General features: G+C 41.7%; 1 protein-coding gene across 1 annotated transcript; it reads right to left on the minus strand.

Moving 5' to 3' along the window:
• Positions 1-951: 951 nt before the first annotated feature.
• fer1l4 (fer-1 like family member 4) lies at positions 952-21,475 on the minus strand. Its single transcript, XM_029502064.1, has 49 exons — positions 21,303-21,475; positions 20,290-20,345; positions 18,376-18,464; positions 18,138-18,237; positions 17,285-17,379; positions 16,709-16,753; positions 16,258-16,419; positions 16,097-16,157; positions 15,801-15,932; positions 15,479-15,541; positions 15,297-15,381; positions 15,051-15,219; positions 14,775-14,955; positions 14,176-14,362; positions 13,787-13,866; positions 13,411-13,536; positions 13,149-13,215; positions 12,739-12,842; positions 12,441-12,549; positions 12,008-12,236; positions 11,564-11,696; positions 11,343-11,443; positions 11,160-11,247; positions 10,524-10,640; positions 10,275-10,427; positions 9,796-9,991; positions 9,520-9,644; positions 9,257-9,391; positions 8,994-9,167; positions 8,601-8,711; positions 8,340-8,501; positions 8,065-8,239; positions 7,493-7,605; positions 7,269-7,385; positions 7,073-7,112; positions 6,710-6,807; positions 6,223-6,357; positions 5,904-6,023; positions 5,697-5,824; positions 5,442-5,612; positions 4,846-5,000; positions 4,583-4,764; positions 4,408-4,493; positions 4,234-4,332; positions 3,907-4,024; positions 3,262-3,385; positions 2,233-2,537; positions 1,861-1,961; positions 952-1,743 (listed from the first exon to the last, which is right to left on the minus strand). The coding sequence occupies exons 1-49, from the start codon at positions 21,379-21,381 to the stop codon at positions 1,563-1,565; spliced, it is 6,162 nt and encodes a 2,053-aa protein (XP_029357924.1). The 5' UTR covers positions 21,382-21,475; the 3' UTR covers positions 952-1,562.
• Between the last annotated feature and the right edge of the window lie 734 nt (positions 21,476-22,209).

Here is a 22,209-nt window from a genome sequence, read left to right on the forward strand (position 1 = left end):
AAATAATAATAAAAATCATAAAAAAAAAAATTCCAAACCTTTGATTTTTACATTTCTTCTACAAGACAATAATAACAAAAGTCCAACAAGCATAATCTAAGAAAATTATTTTGAGCTTGCTCTTTTTCATGAATGTTTAGCATGCTAAGATTTGTAAAATTGAGTTGAACTGATTTTTAACGAGGTTGGATTTGCAGGTATTTAACTGTACAACAAAGAACTGGACAAAGGAAAGTTAAACGGTGAGGAATGGGAATGTTTGTCACAAATGTCTTTAAATTCACTGTGGGGTTTAAAAAAAAAAAAAAAAAAAAGGGGGGGGGGGGGTTAATAAAGTCAGTAACAAAAAATTCACATCAATCCCTCCAGCAGTTGTTGAGAGATCTGAGTCTGACCCAAAGTGGCAGAAAAACAAAAAACATTTTCAGACATCACTTCCTTTTATCGGCTGACGCAGACTGACCCCGACTCTGACATCATCAGAGGAAACAATCAGAGCGAGCGTCTGTAAACAAACAAATCTGACTTCCTGCTGTTCAGAGTGAATACGAGGACCAGACCTCAGTGAGTCTGAATCCTGGCTTCTCTTTTACACTCCTACACTTTGTGGGTCAAACTTTCTTTCTCTTGATTGGATCTATTGTGTCAGCCCAATTTCATCTCCTCATCTGCTGGATTGGATGTCATTCCTGCTCCCCAGAGGATGATCTCTCTAGGTTTTAATTACCCCCGTGACCCCAACGTCTCCAGCCTCAGGACAAGCTTTACATTTATGTAACAGATAAACCATCAGGATGTTTGTTCATATCCTGACTTTAAAGCACTTTTCCGTCTTAAGACTTTGATTTCAAACTGATGAACAGTTACATCAGCTTCAAATATCTATCCATGGAAATGAAAAAACTTTATTTATAATCAATGTATCAAACTGATTTGGTGTTCAATGCTGAATGTGGGAAATTATACACCAAATAAAATTTTTATTTCTAATAATTCGGATTGATCACCTTCAAACTTGCACAAATGAGAATATCAACTTCTATGGTGAGCAAAATGAAACAAAAATTAATTTATTTATTCTACAAACTTAATCACTTTCAAAATAAAAAAAATTGTCTGCAGATGTTAGAAATCAACAATTATACCTACGCTTGATTTATTACAACAGATAAATTCTCTGGGCTTTTTGCAGTGCAACTATACAGTTGAACAATATTTAAATTCCATTGTATAGATATATAAATCCTGAAGTAATAAGTGTCCAATAATGTCCTGAGGTGATCAATGAATCCAACTGTAAAAATGGATCCTGATTATTCCTCTCATCAGGTCATGTTTACAGCGACAGGGATGCTGGGTAATGTAGTGCAGTCCATGTTGAATATATTCAGATGTGCTTATTGTAAAAAGCATATTATTTTTAAATACCATTTGTGTTTCCCAGAAATTAGGCTGAGGAATAAAACGTGACGTCAACTCATCGTAAACGGCATCAGTCCAGGACACGAGTCCTGAGCCAGTCTGGGACATCAGGCAGGAGGAGGTGAAGACTCCAGGTTTGCTCATCCCTTGATGATGAGGGAAGAGATTTGCTGCGGCAGAGTGTAGATAATGAGGACAAGGAAGAGCGTGAGGATGGCGAGGATGACAAAGGCGATGATGAACTTCTTGAAATTTTTCCAGATGAGGAAGATGAAGGTCTTCATTGGGTTGACGAACCAGGTGAAGCTGGTGGTGGGACGACTGGGGAGACGACAGAAGACAGTTTACAGCTGTTTTCCTCCTGGACTACTCTAACAGGTCCTCTCTGTGTGTGTGTGTGTGTGTGTGTGTGTGTGTGTGTGTGTGTGTGTGTCGTACTTTGGTTTGTCCAGAGGCTCCGGCTCCTTACGGGCCCGTCCAACAGGATTGGCCTCTGCCTGCTCCAATGTCACCAGCTGAAGTTCGGCCTCCACCTTCCCCTTCACACACACAAAGAATTATGTCACCAAAAATATTTACACTTAAGCACTTCCCGTAGATTTGCATTAACTTAAGCTAGCATGGTAAATTCAGTATAATGTGCATTTCCTTTTTCAAATATTTCAATTGCTTTTTTTTTTTTATTTATTTTCTTACACTTCTGGGTTCCTTTACCTTTCTTCTCATCCCATCAAAATTCAAATTCAGAAATTAGAGTGATAAATGTAGCAGTAAGTAGCTGTTTTAGGGCAGCATTAGCTTAGTTTTTACCATTAACAGGTAAACGTTGCCGCTGCTGTCAGTGTACTGAATGTCCTCCTCCCTCATCTTGCTCCTCTTGTCTTTGCTCTTCTTCTTCTTCTTCTTTCCCTTTTTCTTGGCCTCCTCCTTCTCCTTCTCCTCCTTCTCAAAGTCCTCGGCCGTCTTCAGGCGGGTCAGCGGCCACCAGCCCTTCATCTTCTTGGCGCGGAAGATGGAAAATCGAGGGCTGGCCCGATCTTTCGCCATCTGAATTGTGCACTTTTTGGACGACTTCGCTCCTCGCACCATGTCGCTGAGACGCAGCTCTATGGAGCCTGTAAGAGGAGACACAAAGGAGTAATGGTGGAGATGATGAGGATGAAGAAGCTGAGAAAGTTAGGAGAAAAAAAGCTCAGTTATAAAATGCTTCGACGTCTATATTAACTGAAAGGGTGAATTTGCCCATTTTGAAAAACAAAACAAACCATATATATATATATATTTACACACACACACACACACACATATATATATATATATATATATATATATATATATGTATATATATATATATATATATATATATATATATATATATATATATATATATATATATATATATATATAATTCATATGTGAATATAACAGCGTTTGTTTGCCTATAATCTCTCTTAAATCAATAGTTTATTGAGTAAAAAACAGAAAGGTAAAGTGTAATTGTGCGTTTTGTGGATTGTAAACTCTAAAACAAAGCAATAATTAAGTCTGAAATACTCATCTAATAATTACATTTAATTCTAGTCTTGATTCTACTTTGTTTTTGTGAAATTATTGAAAGCCTGTGAATGTATTATACACTTTCAGCTGCTTTGATTTGAAAATGCTTTTTAAGTTTTTACTAACTTTATTTAGGTTATCACTTAAAAGAAGGAACAGCTAAAAAGACAGCAAAGCAGAAGTGATTAAAATAAAAAAACAATAATAAATGAAAATAGTATTTCAGTCAGAGTTGCATGTCATTAAAATATGAGAGCTGGAAAAAATGGAAATTAGTCGCACCCAGGAAGTCATTGGCAGCGATGCGGTCGTAGTCCCACACCTGCAGCGTCAGAACAGCTGGCTGTCGAAACTCCGACTCCTCCAGAGAGAAGATGGACTCCTTCTTTTTATAAACCACCTCTTTCTACAAGACCAGAGAGTTCTTAGAGTAACAAGACTAATAACAAGACTCTGGACGAAACTGTTATCACTGGGTTCATCTTCTGAGAAGCAGGAATGGGATCAGGATATTTACTGGATAATTCGACTAAATATTGATATTTGTTTGTGTGCAATGACTCATCTGATCTCACCAAAATATCAGTAATAATAATTCTAAAAATTGTTAGGTTACACTATTTTCCACTTCTCTTGGTTTAATATGTTTATAAAACCAATTATCTTTGAGCTTTTTAATATTGTCATGGAGAACCAAAGAGTTAATCTTTCTTACTTACATACTTTTATCTTTGTGAGGACCAGTTTGAGGTTTAGATCTTAGCAGTGCAGAAATTTTAGGAAAGTGAGGAAATTTTGTTCATCACTTTCTAAAATAACTTCAATTAGCTGCGAGTGTGTGTGTGTGTGTGTTCACTTGGCATTATAATAATAATAATTCAGGGTACTGCTCTTCGTCGTGATGGAAACGGGGCAGTGTGTTTTTACCTCAGTGGGTAGGTAGTCGAAGCGGAATATGAATCTCCAGTTGAAGTTTCCCTCTCCGGTCAGAGAGTTGAAGTGGACGTCAGTCTCCTGTTTGTCTCCTTCCATTCCCTTTATCCATCTGCACAGACATCACTGAGCCAGTCAGAGAAATCCCTTTCTTAATACAGCTCCAACCACAACAAGTCAACATGGGGACGAATCCAAAGACACACTCGATATTTTCCCCACTCTTTTAATCAAACTTTTTATTTTTGAGTCCTGGAGAGTTATTCATATTTTCATCTTTGAATTCTTTTTAAAGATGATCGAAGTGTGTGTGCACTTAACCCTTTGACATAGATGTCGGAGGACGGGTCACCGGTGAACGGGTTGACATCGTCCAGATACACGTCGTCCGTGTTCCAGATGATGACCCGAAGCTCGTACCTGTTGCCATGGAAACACTTCAGGTTACACACAGCGCCCTTCTGTTCTTTATTATCTGACATTGTGTTGACCTACTGTTCAGGTAGGCGGGGCTTGATGTCCACAGGGGGCGGGGCTGGGACGTCATTAGGAAACATGTCCACCCACATATGAAGGTACCCCTGTAACATGCACGTACACACACAAGTAGCATTATGGTGTTGTTATTTTCGTTGCTGACATTTCATAATGCTGTTTGTGTTGCGGTTACCTGAGGCATTCCAGGCTTGTCCTGGTCCATCAGAGACCGGATCTCCACGTGCTCCGGAACTAGAGGGAGAGCTCCAGGGAGGAACTCGTTCATCTCAGCCCAGCGCTGCAGCACGCTCAGGGCTGCATGTTCCTCCATCTCTGCCTCCTCCTCAGGAGACCGCTGGTTCTTCTTCAGCAGACCTGACAACAACAGCAACAGTCTTTATATTGTTATACTGCAGGAAATCTCATTAGAACTGCCTGTCTACCTGTCTGTCCTACCTTCAGGTACTGCCTCTGGTGGGATTTTGAAGATCTTGTTGAGCACTTTGACCTCAGATGTTCTGTACTCTGGAGATGGGATGCCATTCTTCCTGCAGAGCTCAGCCAAGATGGCTGATGGCTTCTTGGCATCACGCCACATGTTGTAACCATCACTACAGAAAGAAAGAAAGAGAGAGAGTTGTGTTAATGTGTTCTATTGCTGATTTTAATGTTAGTCTTTTGATGTTTTAGTTTTTGTATAAAATGTTCTTAAATGTGTTCTCAAGTGCCAGTTTTGACACAGATATGTACTTTTCGTAATCCTGTGCTGCATGTAACAGATTTTTAATAATAAGCCTTCCTTTTCCTGGTGCCCTAATACTGGGTCTCCCATGCCATGTTCAGACATGTATGACTGGTTCTAATGTGTTGTAATTCTGGTTTTGGTCCTCCTCTTTGGTGAGGCTGCCATTCAAGCTGGTATTACACAGCCTGTTTGGCTTTGTTGTATTATGTGTTAATGAACTTTTACATTTTGTAAAATAAATTAAATCGCCTTTAGCCAAATTGTGTAACATGACATGGATTAATGGTGGCATAGTTCCAGTACTAACGTGTCATAGTAAAGCGCCAGACCACAGGAGGCTCTGTGGCGGCTGTAGAATCGGTTTTCCAGGTCAACCCTCGTCTCGCCAATGACGTCATCAGCCCCCACAAAATCGTGGTCCATCACCATGATAACGAGATCTGTCTCCAGTGGGAACGACACTGTGAGCTCAAACACCCTGAAAGACAAAGTCAGACACCCAGACAGTCGGACCATTAGGCAGTCAGAAAGAGTTGGACAGGTTGGACAAACAGGTACTGACTCTCCAAATGTGGGGTTGAGCTGTTTGGGGATGTATCGTTCTTTGGTATCTAGACTCTTATCTCCAACTCGGATCACCAGGTATGGGTCGGCCTTGCCATTCGGGTCTGTGGGAGCGAGACTGGTGGCCTGGACACAAACAAGTGTTTATTTATTGGACAGCTATAGTAAGGAAGACAAAGACAGACTGTGACAGCGAGACAGGCACCTTGACGATATAGACTCGGACTAAAACTTTGATGGGCGAATTTTTGGGGATTCCATTTATGATCTGACACTTGGTGTCTTCCTCGTTTTCTGCATCAACAGGATAAACCAGGAAGGAGCCCTGAGGAAAGACAGTATGAGAGTAATGAGCACTAAGAAACAGAATCAGAATACATTTATTGTCATTGTGCAATGTACAACTAAATTTAATGCAGTCCTTAAGGTGCAAGTTCAACACATCTAAAACCACAACTATGAAAATAAATCATTTAGAAATTTACAGACAACCAGATGGACAAACAGCTCTTCAGCCACAGTACCTTGTACTTTCCCATAAACCTCTCCTCTTCATCCTCTTCCTCGTCCTCAATGCTTGATTTGCCTTTGTACAGTGGGAAGATCTGTAGCCAGTCCTGAAACTGACTGAACTCTGACTCCAGATCACCACCATACAGCTTAGGACGCACAAAGAACACACAAAATGTAGAGCTGACTTTATTTACTCATTCCTCCTTCCACCTACATCATAATTCACTCTTATATGGTTATTGAATTGAAGGCCTTTTTGGGTCCACCTGAGTTCCTACTGTCCAAGACCTGCGACTAGATTAAGACTGGGCCGAAAGTATATTTAGACCATTCAGGTCTGGTAGGATCCCTTTGGATTCAGATGGACCAAGTCCGTTTGAGTCCACCACCTTTTGGATAGGGCTTAATCATGGTTTGTTCGTTGCTGCCATGACAACCAGAGACACATTCAAACCTTCATATCTAATTCAGACTGGACCATAAAATGCGACCTCTGACCTTTAGTGTGGCGATCTTTTTGCGCTTGGGAGGCTCAATCTCCACCACCACTTCTTCCTCTTCCTCTTCAATATTTGCCATGGTCAGATTTGCTCCATCTGAGCAAAACAAAAAAAAGAAAGAAAGAAAGAAAGAAAAGATTATTTTATCAGCACTGACTCAGACAAAGCTGTTCTATTAGCATTTATTTCTGTGCTGATATGTTTAACACACTATTGACATTTACTCATTTTTGGTTTCATTCAGATTTTAAGTACAGCACATTCTAGACTTTAGAAAGGTTGCAGCAGATCACACTTAACCCATTAAACAATTTAAAAATACAGCAAAATACACTTTATTATGTCTGAAATAACAAAGTACCTTTCTCTGCTTGTTCCTCCATCTCCTCCTCTTCGGCAGCCTGCAGACACATTAACTCATTCTCAGCAAAGAACGTATCAGTGCAATTACTTTCCTTTTTTAAGGCTATCAAGGAGAGTGATTATACTAATTTTTTAAAACTTTTTTCCCATTTAAAGGCATTCGACTACACTCAATTGGTTCAGTTTAGTCTCGCCTGTCTCGCCAGCTCCTCAAATGAAGCGTAGTACTTGGACCACCAGTCCAACTCCTCCACCTCTGGTGGTTCCTCCTCCAGCTCCTCCCCTGTCTTCTTCAGTTTCTTCAGCGGGGCCTGAGGAGAGATCAACACCAGCCAATTCTTCATTTTTATTTGGTTCAAGGCTGGTTTAACTTTGTTTTTACAGCTTAGGCTTTGTGATTTTAACAAAACAACTGTACATTAACTAGCTTGATGGGGTTGATGGGAATCTTTGACGTTTTGATTGAAAGGGCGCTGAGTCCGATATCCTTCACCGACTTCAGAGTGTTGATCTTCACTGTGTTTTTCCTCACTGGGGAAACACACAAAGAAAATGTGTCAATAAGACGAAAGGAAGAGAAATATAAGAGTCCCAGGAGACTTTCCATTTCATCCAATCAGTTTAGACTCATGATGGGGGCATAAAGTCAGAGATCAAATCAGCAGCAGGAAAATATGAAAGGTAACTATCTATCCAGTTTTAACCATAACATACACATTAGGCCTGCAAAGATTTGAATTTCTTTGCATTTTGGATGTAAAGTAAGGGTTGGAAATAGCAAATAATGCTACAACTTTAAAATATGGACTGCCAATTTATCCACTTACTGTCTAAAGTACCTTTGCTTTGTCTTCCTAACGAACTTTTCAGAAGGTAGGGTGCCGGAGAAAGCAATATTAAAGGGTGTGTGGCTTAATTAATGGCCTTTTATAGTATATGTACAAAATAGAACAAAATTAGCACTTCCATTGCTTCCTTAGTAGGTTTCACCTTTGGGTTTAGGCTCCTCCTCTTCCTCCTCAGGCTCCCCCCCGAGCTCAGGTGGGGCGTAGTCCATGAGGCTCTGGACCACATGGGTCCCGACCAGAGCAAGCTGACCGAAGGCTCGCTGCTCCACCACAAACAATGTGAGAGGAGGGTGGAGGTAGGCCTGCTCCGGCAGCTCCTGATTGGACAGGTAAACAAAGGGGAGGATGTTTGCTGTATCTCTATTCTGTCTGCACGCAATGGACACACAAGTTAACCTGAGCACGACAGGAACGCACCACGTCGATGTAGCGGACCAGCTCTTTGAAGTTGGGGTAAGATTTGTAGCTCACAATCTCTTCAGACTCTAGTTGTCGTCCTGCACATTCGACCTTCACCATGGGACGCTCCACCTCAAACAGCTGCACCCTCTTCAGTTCCCGCAGACCCCAGAACAGCACCTGAGCGCACACAGAAACACACAGGCTTGGTTCGAGTTAGAGCCCAGTGTCCGAAAAACATACGGATGGCAACATGCTGACTCCTGGAGTGTGTGAGACCTCGATCCTGAAGGTCTTCAGAACAGGCCGGACTCCTTCGGGGATGATGTAGTATCTCTCCTCCTCAAGGTAGGTCAGCTCCTGAGGGTCCAGACTGCTGGGCAGGCAGGGCTGAGGGCACAAGATGATGTTCTACTTCGTTATACTTAGTAAAATTAGAATTCATTCGTACATAACAACTTATAACTCATCTCAGAAGTTTCATCCATCATTTCTACCAGTGAGCACATTTGCATTGATGGTCAATGCACAGTAAATAAAAATAATAATAGAAATAAGAACAAAGAATTATTCTTTAACTCCGAATTGTATGCTTGTTTTCACAATTTTTCCAATAAAAAGGTTCTCGCTGAGAGACACAGACTGAGTTAATGATAGATTAACATGTATCACCTCTCCAAACCCAGAGTAGTCGAGCTCAATGAGCTCAAACGCTGCCAACAGTTCGCCAGCAGGTGCCTTGCCCATGCTGACGTCATAAAAACGGAGTTGGGGCTTCTGATACAACTGCTCAACGATTTTAAACTCCGGCTCAGCGAACGCCCGACCCAGAGGCTTTGGGCCACCCTGCACACACAAAAAGAAAAAAGGCTGGTGCGGCACAATTTCCTGAATAAATTGACAAAAATAATAATCTAAGGAGATGAACTTGTTACCACTGCGTCATAGTCAAATATGCTGATGATGATGAGAGGTGGGTCTTGTTGAAGGTCCTCCCTGGTTCCTTCCAGCAGAACTCTGTCAAACACCAGACACTCACACCAGGCTGGGGAGAGAGTGCCAGACAGCACCTGAACGCAACACAAAGACATAAAAGCATTGATAATTTACATAAATTAAGAATTAAGAACAATTTTATAAATATCAGTGTGCCTACGTAAAGAGTGAATATTTTTACCAGTGGTATAATTGTACCTACCCTGGTCACCTGGCACTGGGTAGAGAAAAGGACCTTGGCGAAGGGATCTGATAGGCCATTAGCATCGGCTGCCCTCAGGCCACGCCCTTGGTACAGGTGACATCGTAGCTGGAAGTATCTGCTGTCTGCAGACAGAGCAAAATCTAAATCCACCTGGCCAGGACTGGATGGTTTTCTAAAAAACTAATCTCGGGAGTTTTATTTTTAGATTCAGGCTTTGTTAACTGACAAGAAGTCCCAAATATTCACTGTGCTGGAGGAGATCATGCAGCTTACCTTGGCAGGACAGACTAACAGGAAGCTTCCTATGCCCCGCTGGGACCATCTTCTTCTGCTCTTCGTCCTCCTCCTCAAAGACCGGCAGGAACTCCTCCGGCAAGCAGTTGGTGGCCTCTTTGCTGTATTTGGCTAGGCCGAGCCACAGATACACCTCCAGTTTTGCAAAGATCTCACTTGATGAACCTCCTGGAGACTGGGAAGACGGGAAGGACGAGAGGCAGATGATGGTGGTGATTTTGCAGACAAAATGACAACCGCACAGTTATCAGAGAGACAACAATGAAAAATCTTCAGGGATTTTCAAAACAGATTGGAGAATGGTGTTCAGGATTTTAAATACATAAAATACAGTGTTATCAATGGTTATAGACATGAAGTGACAAACGGTGTCATCAAAGTTTCTTCAAGACAAAATACACGGACAAGATGGAGGGTGTAGTTTTGGCCATGAATGATTGTAGAAACAGATTGCTTACCTTCATGTACAGAGTGTTTACTTTCCCACAGTCCCTCCCCCTCTGTTCCTCCACCAATGCGAACAGGATGGAGTGGATGGGTATCCTGACGTAAGCCAAACGCTTGTTTCCATTCAGTAACCACAGAAATACATCTGGGATGGTAGTCTGGGGCTGAAGAGAGTGTGATGTTTGAGTGGGGGGGGTGTCAGATCTCAGACATACTGTACCCTTTAATCGTTAATTGGTTATCCCTCCATGACCTCTGACCTCTTTAGCCAGAAGGCGAAGTTTCTTCAGAAATTTCCTGCCATCCATCAGCCGCTGTTTGGCCGTCCGCCTGGTGATCCTGCGCCTGGCCCTCACTGCCTGTCTGGCCAGCAGGACCTTTTGGAAAACAGGACATAACAATCTGGGGTGTTATAAGGTACTTACTTACATAGAAAAAAAAATCAGTGGAGAAATCCACCATAGAAAGAGAGGTTACTGACTATAAGAAACAGACACAAAGTTTTCAGGTATGTTCTGGAGCTGACTTGGGTTCATCTCTTGTCAAAGAATAAAGTCTGTTGGATTGGACTCTGCCTATCGCCAGGGAATTTTTAGACATTGTGAAGATTCCAGTAGGTGCACAATGAAGCAGTTTAAGTTGTTGGTGTGGAAGGAGTGAAATCCTGGAAATCCTGAAATTCTAACAGGTCCTGTTAGGACGTTAGCTTGGCCTGGTCACCATGACCTGGGTGCTGATAAGTCTGGTGTAACCCTGACAACATTTGAGTTAGGCGTAGTGAAAAAGTGTGAACCAAAGGAAATAAATGACCATTTAGCTCAAGCCCAAAGCTGGAATTATGACTATCCAGCACAACAGACAGACAGTGACCAGTGGAGGTAGAGAGAGAGACTCACCAAATTCTTTTTAATGAACTCCCTCCTGCATCTGTCCAGGTTGTTGGGGCGAGACTGAGACCTCCTGTCTACGGAAACACTGAACTGTCTAGAAAAGACACAATCAGACACACAAGGGGATAGTTAAAAAGACAAATGAAAACAACAAATCCATTGCAATAAAATTTTGAAAAAGAGACTGACTTGCAGGAGGCCACCAGCTCCAGCAGTACCTCCACCAAGCGCGCCTTCACGTTACTCCTCGGCCTCCTCAAAAGGCGTTCCACCTCATCTAGACCAATTTCCTGAACAGGAGGTGGACAGCAGGAAATATAAAACATGAACACAGTTTGTAGACTTTGCCAAATACACAGCACACTATTCCTTTAGTATGCGTTAAAAAAAAGAGAGAACTTAACACTCACCAGCCTGTCGGCCATTTTGCTGAGCCAGTTTGTTTGGTAGAAACGAAAGCTGTGATCTTCAAACTGACTCCAGACAAACAGACAAGGTTTCTGCCTCATGAAGGGGGGCTGGAGGGGAAGACACTGGTATGACCTGAATGATAAAGGGACAAGTATAAAGGTGAAATCGATCGGATAGACAGGAAGTGGGTGATGTTTGTGCAGTAGTTTTCCCCTGCAAGAATCGCCACCATTTTGTTCCCAAGGAAAAGTTTGTGTCTCTGGAAGTGGGACCAGCACTCTTCTGGGCCACACCTCCTGATGTTTCTAAAGGCAACATGCTGCTGGCTTTAGGGGCCAAGCTAAGAGCGTTTCATCTACGAACTGAGTTGTTCTTTCCCGGACGGTTCTGTGAACTGAGCTATTGGAAACCAGTTAGCTGTGTAGGTGAACAGGTGCACTTACCTGTCATATTCAGTGGGCTGGGGTCTCATGGCAGCAGACAGCGATCTGTTCTCAGGTTCAGGATTCAACAGCTCTTCTCTGTCCAGCTCATCCTCTGAATCCAGCAGACCCTGAACCTCTTCATTCAGGTCCTCCCGGCTCCTCCTCAGCTCCTCTCGGCTCCTCCTCAGTTCCTCCCTGCTCTGGCTCTTCTTAGATCTCCCGACTCCCACTGCCTTCCCATATTTCCCTGTCAGTCATAAAAGCTGATGAGGCTCACAGGTTTTTATTTTTATATGCAGGGAAAGAAATTAAAAGGATTGCTCAGCTTTACTGAGAATCTACCACAAATACATCATAAAATTTCTACTTAGAGAACAACTTAACATGAAGGTAAAAGGCAGTGTTTTGGTGCTCCCTCCAGTGAGCCCAGGCCATAGAAAACACATTTTACCTATGGATAGTTCAAAGGACAACGGTCTGGTTCCTACAGAGGGGTCTATCATAGTGACTTCAAACAGAGATGCGAACAGTAGAAAATCCTCCTGCTCCCCGAGAAAACCCTGAACGGTAAAAACAAGAAGAAAAATGTGATTCCTGTACTTTTATTTTAATTATTTTGTATATCCATCCACTTAGGCTAATAAGGAGTACAACATAAAAAGCACATTGAAAGAAAAAGGAAGAACTTATACAGAAGAAATTTCCTAATATTAAAATGTTCATGTAAATATTGACACGAGTGTGCTGACCTCAGGGAGAGGGTGGATCTCCTCCATCTCCACAGTAACAGCTTCAGGCACCTCAACTCCGGCCTCCCCTGACTCATCGACCACTCCACCAGCGGCTGGAGGTGCTACAGCAAAAACAAGCAATAACTGTTTCATTTTTTTATCATATCATTCTACAGCAGGTAAAGTAAGTAATATTACAGAGAAATATATCACTGGTGCTTCTAAATGAAAAACTTAGACGTGAAACCAATCATTTTAAACGTAACTATAAGAATCCAAAAGCTTTGGAGTCAGGACCAGAATGAGAATCAGAATCTAAAGGAGAGATCTCAAGAAAACCTTTAAATACATTTGGACCACTGCAGTAGAGTTCCTTGTTTTTTTTTCATTGAAATGATGATAGTTAACTAAACCCTCAGCCAACTGACCCTCCTTTTTCTCTTTCTTGCTGCTCCTCTTCTTCCTCAGTCCCAGCTTGCTCAATGCTCCTTTCATCTGTAGATCACAGAAATAAGTGGACCACAACAGAGTCGGTGAGTTAACAAGAGTGTTGTGTTGTTTAGGTCACAATATCATAATAACTAATGTAAAATAATATCCTGACTGACGAAAAAGGAAATAAATGGCGATCAATTTATTTGGTGCCCCATTCCATACTGTTTCGCCAGCTGCTATGAAAAAGGGAGGTACCTTTCCGATGGCCACTGAGGTTGTATCTGTGGTGACAGCGGTGGGAGAGGCATAAACCTCCACACTGAGAGCGAGTAGGAGCCGACCACGATAAAAGATTCCCTCACCCAGTCCCTGGTTCAAGGCCTGGAGAGGAAGTGGAAGGGTCATCTGGATTAGTCTGTTTTATTCATGCACAGCCTGAAATTATCCCGGAATCATTCAGCGTTTTGAGAAATATTTAATAAAAACTTTCTCGCTAGATTGATATGTTCTCATGTCTGTATGATGTATAAGATCATAGCTAGAAGCCTTTAGCTTATCTTAGCACAAACTATTTAGACAGGGGATTAGTTACCCTGGCTCTATCCAGATGTAATAGTTGAATTTACATTACCTGGTGGTAATCTCCGAGGGTGGAGTTCTGTGGAGAACCATAAAGGTTGACCCAACTTGGACCAAAGGTGGGGTTGAATCCTGCAAAGAGTGACTTATAGTTTTAATTTAGGGGTTAGGGTTTAGTAATTTGCAATTTGTTTTTTAATTACTGTCTATTAAACCTCAACACTTCAAGCAGTGATTTCACAGTAAAAGTCAACCAGGAAATGGTGGGAACTTCACTTTGAGCCACTGAAAACTTTCAATGTGATGTTTGAATAGATTAGGAAAAAAAGTGAGGCCTTCAATTAAAATAACATCAAGTATCCTTCTAGAATCTGCAATCAGAAACAAATACTAATTTCTAATATAAGTCTGTTTAGAGCGTGTGATAACTGTTGGGATTACCGTTCCTGGTGGGGTCAGAAATCTGCTGCAAGTCCAGGAAGTGCGTTGCCAGGGCAATGTCTCCCATCTTGGCATCGTCAAGGACCTGTACTCTGATTCGTTGTGCCAGAGGAGGAAACTGCTCAATAAAGGAGATCTCTTCATTCCAAACTGGAGAGCTGGTGGCGCTGGCAACTGATGTCTCTCCCTGGATGCACAAGTTCACACAAAAACACAAAATCCAAAATGTTTTAGGAGCTAATAGAACCAGAGAAACTAAACTGGGGGATTAAATGTCATACAAGTGTCCCATTTCTTCGCCCCTTTCTTTACACTGAGCATCACCATTAGATACTTGCTACTTTTCTGATCAATAGTCTAATAATAAGTGTTAACTTTTTATCTTGAGATTAGCAGTATATTTGTTCAGGTTAGTTGGTGACTCTAATAGAGAGTTTGCATGGAGGCCCTTGCAATAGACCGGACCAGGGTGTGACCCACCCTCACCCAAGGTCATAGGCTCCAACCATTCTGGCATCACAGAGGAACTAAATTTCATTGGAAGCTCATTGGTTTAGTCACAATCCAAGAGAACCCAACTGTGGCTTTCACTTGAGTACCTGTTGTCCTGCAAAGGTCACTTGCACGTAGGGGTCAATGAAGACTGTCCGATCGGTGACCTTTGACATCTTCGCCATTAGTCCTGCCTCCATGGTGGGCAGATCCTCAGCCCGGTAGATCCGGACACGGAACCGAGCCCACGGACGCTCAGAGGACAGCCCGCGAGGAAGCAGCAGGTTCCTGCAAGATTTACAACGTGAACTGCCCGGACCAGCTGGTCCCACATTTAATTAAGTTACAATGTGACTGGAGATTTTATTGATGACATCACTGACTTTTCTATGTCCTCACTGGCTCCAGATGAGGAGCTGGGTGGCAGACTGGGCATGCTCAAAGTGCTGCCCTTCATCAGCACACTGAGGGTGGTCTTAACGTAACCTTTGACCCCTGACCTGGTGTCTGTTGGGTCAGTGAGAGGAGCCCACTTCTGGTAGAAGCGGTGGTCTGGAGACACAGAGAGGTCAGAGGTCAGAGGTTGATCAGAGGTCAATGCAGTGTTTTGATCCGGACTGTTCCGCTACCTGGCTGGTTGTAGACAGTAGCGATGTCAATCTTAAAGGTTCCAATGTGGGTCATCAGGAAGGCCAGAGTGCGCCTGTGGAACACCTGAGAGGAAGTGACATCACAGGTAATGCCCAGGCATGTCACCATGGCAACAATGATGGACACAGATGTGAAAGAGACCCAAGGAAGTGGGAATTACCTTTATCTCTATGACTTTGTCAAAGAAAATCTGTGGCGCATCCTGAAACTCAAACTGGAAGTTCTGAAACAGAAGAGGGAAACACCAGTGTTTATTCTACTCTACTATATTCTATTCTGTATTATTCTTTCTAACTTACAGAATTCTACTGAATGATACAACTCAATTTTCTATGGTACTGCATTCTTTTGTATAACACCATATTATTTTGCACTATATTCTATTCTCCTGTACTTAATTTTTCACATACAATTCAGTTCTCTGCTGCTTTGTATTCTACTACATTGCAATAAATTGCGCTCCACTGTACTCTCAGCTTTACCTCATTGTAGAAGGGGCAGTTGGTAGATTTCTGTGTCGATGTGTGTTTTTTCTGATCTCCCACTCTGATGAAAACTGCAGGATTGATGTTCACTCCAACCAGCTTCTGAGCCTCCAGGATGTTCACATTGACCTGCTCAAACACGGCCAGTCATTTAAAGAAGCCAATGTCAGCTAAACAGACTTGACTGAATTTGTTTTGTATTCACTCTCTTTTAGTTCTGTTACTGAAAATTCTTGAAAATGTATTTTATCTGAAATAGGGTTAGGATTAGCTGGATGAATGAATAAACTCACCTGGAAGCTCTGGACTTTGGGTGTCCCTGCAATAACACTTCTGGACACCGGCCTGCAACGACTACACACACACACACACACACACACAATAGACAGACATACATAATATTGTCAACACTCACTTTCACTGCACCCAGATGAGTCAAATAAAACCATCAGACCTCAGCAGAGGCGTGAAGGTTATGTTGGAGGCCTCCATGTCCATCATGTCATCATCATAATCATCATCATCATCGTCATCTTCATCCCCGGTCCCGACCAGGCTACGCCCCAGACGACGAGCCTCTCTCTCCAGCTGATCGGGAAGAGGGAAATTCTTCTGGCTAAGAGTACAGACAGAGATGGAGAGTTTTTGCTGTGGGAATTGGTTAAATATTATTAAACATCATCACATGAAGTAAATTAAAAATAACAAGTGGTGTAAACATCTGAATATTTTATGGCAGGTATATGATATGGAATCTCTGACATTAGATCAGACTTGGAACTGGAGTCAGGACTCAGGATCATGACTGACATTTGGGCATGGCCTGTTTTTTAACAGATATATCAATATCAGGTGAGTGTTGATGTCGCTCAGAGGAATAAAATGTGAGTCTTGTAAAGTCTCACCTGTCGGTTTCATCAAATGCTTCATTCCTGATAACCAGAGCTGATCTGAGGATGGAAGAAAGAAGAGAAATTAAATAAAAGAAGAGAATAATTCATTCACTCAGGTCAGCGCTTCCTGTGTTGATCCGGATCACACAGAACTCTCAACAACCTTTAGATGTATCTCATTTTACAAAGCTTTGGTTGAACCATTTTGTGCTAAACAAGCTGAGACACATCCTGATCACACTAACAGACTTTAGATTAACATTTAAAATCCAATCATTGCACAAAGGTCTTCACTTCTCTGCAGCTTAGAAGTATCACTGCTTTAATTCGACAATTGGCCATTGGCCAATTATTGTGTTCAGATTAATAATAGGAAATATAACAAACATCACATCATGATGTGTTGTCACAGATATTAGATAAGATTCCACTGTATATTAACATTTGTACTGAACATCCTGGTCTTCTTATCTAATTCCAGAGACAACAGAGAATACGAGGATTTAAATTAAAGCACAGTGCAAATGAGGACTACAAGTTTTTATGTCCCTCATCCACACAACAACCAGAAACAGGACATGATCTTACTCATCGTTGTCTTCAACCTTCAGGAAGTCAAGTCCCTCCCAAGTTCCTGCTGTTCCTTCAACTGGCTGATAACGAATATCAACCTCTATATAGATCTAAAGACAGAAAAAACAGAGATCAACCAACATCAGTAGTCTCGTAAACAAAACAACAGTCAGAGATAATCCCTACAGATGTTGTTTATTACAACCAAAAATCACATTTTATGATGGCTGCAGTTCAGATGACGAAGTTGTCTTATGGCCGTTGGAGCAAAGGAGGAAGTCAGTGCAGGAAAGAGGTGGGGATGGATTGAACACAGGAGAGGCACCGTTTGTTTTTTCTTTTACCGCTGAGCCCTATACTTCACCAAACCTTTATCAGAGCACTGTTACAGCATAAAGTCATCACTATTACGTTTCAACACTGCTTTTGTCCTGTTGCCATAGCAATGCTGCTTCAGAAATCTTCCAGTTGCATGGATGTTCATGGAAGTTTTTCCACTCAGTATCTACTCGGGGTGAGGCTCTAAATGTACAAAGGCAATTTTCAGTTTTCAAGTGGTGGGTGTCGCTCTTTTGGCATTTTTCAACATACCAGCTGCAGGAAGTGTGAAAGGCACTGAGTATGAGAGCTGGTGTCAGAATCTACAATAAGCCCAGAGTATAAAAGTGTGTCGGCCAATCTTAGTCCCAGTCTCCCGCTCAGTGAGCCTGAACACTGTTTGGGGTTTTCAGGTTTTTATCAAAATCACCTGCAGGCAATATTCGGTTGATCAGTTTGGGTCAACACCAGTTGTATCACAGGATCGTGACACACAACCTGTGTGATTACTGGAGTTGGAGGACGTGTGCCTGTGCGTTTGTGTATTTACATCAGTCAAGCTGTACTTGGCATCAGTGAGTGGTTCCCGTAGCAACAGCCTCCCTGTGGTAACAACATGCTGGAGACTGATGACAAGTTTGCCAAGGAGTCTACACAAATACACACACACAGACGCAAAGAAAGAGAGAGAGAGAGAGAGAAGGAGTGAGTGTGAGAGACAGAGAGCAAGAAACACAATTAAAATGCATGACTGTACGTGTGCGCGCGTGTTTGTGTGTGTGTGCTACCTGTTGGAGAAAACTTTACTGCAGTTGTAAACGCTGATGGACAAAACTTCATCTCTGATAAATTTACCATAGTATGGCCAACGGAAGTTCTGTACAAACACACACACACGCATACATGCATACATACACACACACACGCGCACAAACACGTTTCTTTATTCACAAGTTCATTCTGAGCAAAATTTTCATTCATAAATTCTGGTGCTCAAATGTCAACATTAATTTTGCCAACTTTCTCAGTTTTTAATTGTAAGACTGTGCCATGTTTGATTTCTTGACCATGAACTGGAAAGTTGTGCCAATATTAACTTTTCGTCTAGTGTAGCAAACCAGTTTGCCCAAGTCTTTCATGTTCCAATACTGAGTCAATGTAGCAAACCAATCTGCTGAATATTTTGAATGTTTTGTGGTGAGAGTGAACTCTTTGTGGCTTAGAGGCTGTGATTAGACCAAAACACCAACCAAGGTCCTGCAGTTATTATCACATACGAATACCTGAAAGGTTTTTTTCTTTTTAGCATCAAGTTAGCTTGACCTCGCATTTAGCACTACTCTATATTCCCAGGGTCCAAAATGAATCCATGTTCATTAATTATACATTGACACGGATTAGTTCAAAGCAGGTAAAAATTTTCATTTTTTGCAAGTCCTCAATTATTGAGGTATTAGATTCATATCCATGAGGCTTCTCCAGTTGAATAGACTTTGTGGGATCATAAACATGTGTCACCACACGCGTCTCAACAAATCAAATTGCCAGCTTCTGTTTACACCCCAAAAAACAAACAAACAAAAAAAAAGACAATAGAAGAAGAAGGAAGAGACTTTCACCTACAAACATTAATCGCAATGTTCTCATGTTAGTTACACACACACACACAGACGCACGCATACACATACACCTGGTTACACCTGAAGAGCAAATACAGCCTGACTCAGTAGCTTCATGGAGAAACTCATAAGTCACTGTCGCGTTAACGTGACAGAGTTCAAGACCATCTGTTTTCAGAACAGACTATGACGTCATGTTCTCTTCTTTTCATTAGGAGGAAAGGTTTGGTGTTTCTCCCTCGGTTCGATCTGCATGGCTCCCAAGTCTCAGCAGATAGATGAATACATCATATTGAGCTTATGTGAGCTTCATTGATGCCCCTCACTGACTCAAATGAATTCCAGGACACTTAAAAATATGGACCTGATGATATTAGAGGAAAGGCCCAAAGTTAAAGTTATTAAAATCCCTCTTTGGGACCATTACTTCATCACAGTCCACCCAACATTTCAGTCAAAAACAAACTTCAGTGTTTAGAAAAAAAAACAAAAAACATCAGATTCGTGCAAAATTGAAAAAACAGGTGTCGAGATCTCCAAAAAGTAATGGACCAGCCAACCTAGACTGGCATCCTTTAAACTGTTCCGCCAGTGGCAGTGGCCAGTGGTAATTCCTGCGTCAACACTTTTAATCCAAGGGAATCTTTTCCTTTATAGGCTGCAGTCGAGTCACGTCCACTGTAGGTGTGTGTGTTTGCACTACAGGAGTGGTACAGTTCACTATCAGCCCCATTAAAATTGTTTCAGTATGAAGAAGACAAATAACTGCAGCCACCTGCTGTCACACAGTGCAAATGAACCAAAGGTTATGTGATCTGAAATCTCAGCCCCTCATCGTCTACGACATCAGAAGAAGCTCACTGATCTCTTTGTATTGGATGCCTTAAATTTCCTTCAGTATTAATACATCTATGTATTTCCGCTGAGAAGTTAGGGGTTTTCCCCATTCACTTCAATACAGTCACAGTAATATCACATCAGCAACAGGTGGGCATTACACTCCGCTGATGCTCTGACTGGATGTAACTGGTCTGAATGTGTCTGTGGTGGACGCAGTTTACATGTACGATCTGCTTCACCGACCTCGTTGAAGATGGCGATGTTCTCACACTGCAGGACTCTGGTTTTATGGGTGAAACCTGGTGGGGGACAGAAAGACAGACAGGTTACCATAGCAACAGTCTGCCATGACACTTCAGGGTTTTGGGAGCGTTTGACTTGACTGGTATGTACGTGGATACCAAGTTAACATATCATATATAGGCAAAAATACTTGGATACCCTTCCACACTACAAAGCAAAATAACAATACTACAAAGTTGGTAGTTTATTCGGTACGACTGCAATAAATCTTCCCTTTATCATAATGTTTTGGAGACACTGATTCAACTGCATGGAGGTTGTTGTTCGTGGTAATTGTTTCAGTTATTTTGCCAAACCTCTTCAATATAACTGTGGGGGACAGAATAATTGAAATAATTCAATTCAAAAATAATTAATAAGATATATTACAATCACAGACACAATCTGAAACCTCCAAAATGATGCCACAATTGAATCCAGACCTCCTTGAAATAAATGAAACCCAACCTGAGTATGACAAGCTTCATGAAGTGAGGATTTGTTTAGAAACAGTAAAAACTCTGATCCTTGGTGTTGTCATCATTTGATTAATGAGGCTTACACAGATAGGGTGCTAGAGTAAGGTAAAAAGAAATAATACCTGTCCCCACGGGGGGAGAACATGCAAACTACGCACAGGCCCCAGGGAATCAAACCGTGACTTTCTTACTGTGAGACAACAGCATTAACCCCGATGTCACCATGCTGCCCTTCAATCATTTGACTTGTAACAGGAAAAAACTGACTATACTCAAGTAAATATTTCTCTGTCAATGATGGAAGATCACTCCTGTCTAAAAGTATAATTTCATACTGCAGCCCAGACTATGATAACCAGATCAGACCGAAAGTAGACCTAAGCATGGCAGTACACATAGGATACAGGAATAATAATAATAATTATAGTAGTCTTAATATGAGAGAGGAGCTCAGCATAAAGCGTACGGAATAAAGGCCAATAGTGCGTCACCAACCTCTGAATGAAAGTTCTACTTTCCGATCAGCTCGTCCCGGCAGGTTTGAGATCCTCCTCAAGGTCACATTGATGGACATGATGCTGCCTGTTCACCTGTATGTTTACCTGTCTGTCCACATAGTGTCTCTCCAAAGCCGTCTCATCTGTTCACCTCCGTGTCTCTCTTCAGCAGTTGGAAACTAACTGCTGTGTGTGTATGTGTGTGTGTCTAACAGGGTGATTCGATGTATGTGTGTGGGCAGATCCTTCGTAATGTTTGAGAAAGCAAATAGAGTGGCCCAACTAGTTTCCTCCTTCGGAAACAAACAGTCAGTACTCAGCCGGCTCAGTTGAACACAACACAGTAAATGTTCCTTGAGATAATGAAAGGTTATAAACTGAAAACCAAAGACCAAACACAATCCAAAAGTTACCAACCAAGCTAAAAGTAAGAGACTTTTTTGAAATAAAAACAAGAACCTAAAAGCACGACACATTAATTTACTGTTTTTCAGTAAACACACAACACACAATTCTTCATCCATCATTGATTAAAAATTACTCCAAGTGCATTTAGCTGAACTTAAATTATGAATGCTGTCTTCAATGGATTTGATGGCATCATACGTAAATAAAATTGTTGGCACTGCAGGTATATATATTTAAAAAAAATATAAAATCACACTGTAAGCCAAAATAAGTTGAATTAAGTTACTGAAATGAAATTAAATGAAGGGAAATGAACCAAATCTATTGAACGGCTCTTTAACACGGCACAAGGATCTGTTTCATACACAGATGCATGTGCCACAAAGCATGCATAAAAGCATAGCACAAGTCAAAATAGCTTTGTATCTAGACACACTTTAAACAAAGGGTAAATCCAAGGAATGTGGCGCCACCTTGTGGGGTGTTTACAATGAATG

The sequence above is a fragment of the Echeneis naucrates genome, chromosome 5 (genome assembly GCF_900963305.1).
Source record: "Echeneis naucrates chromosome 5, fEcheNa1.1, whole genome shotgun sequence".
Taxonomy (NCBI): Eukaryota; Metazoa; Chordata; class Actinopteri; order Carangiformes; family Echeneidae; genus Echeneis; species Echeneis naucrates.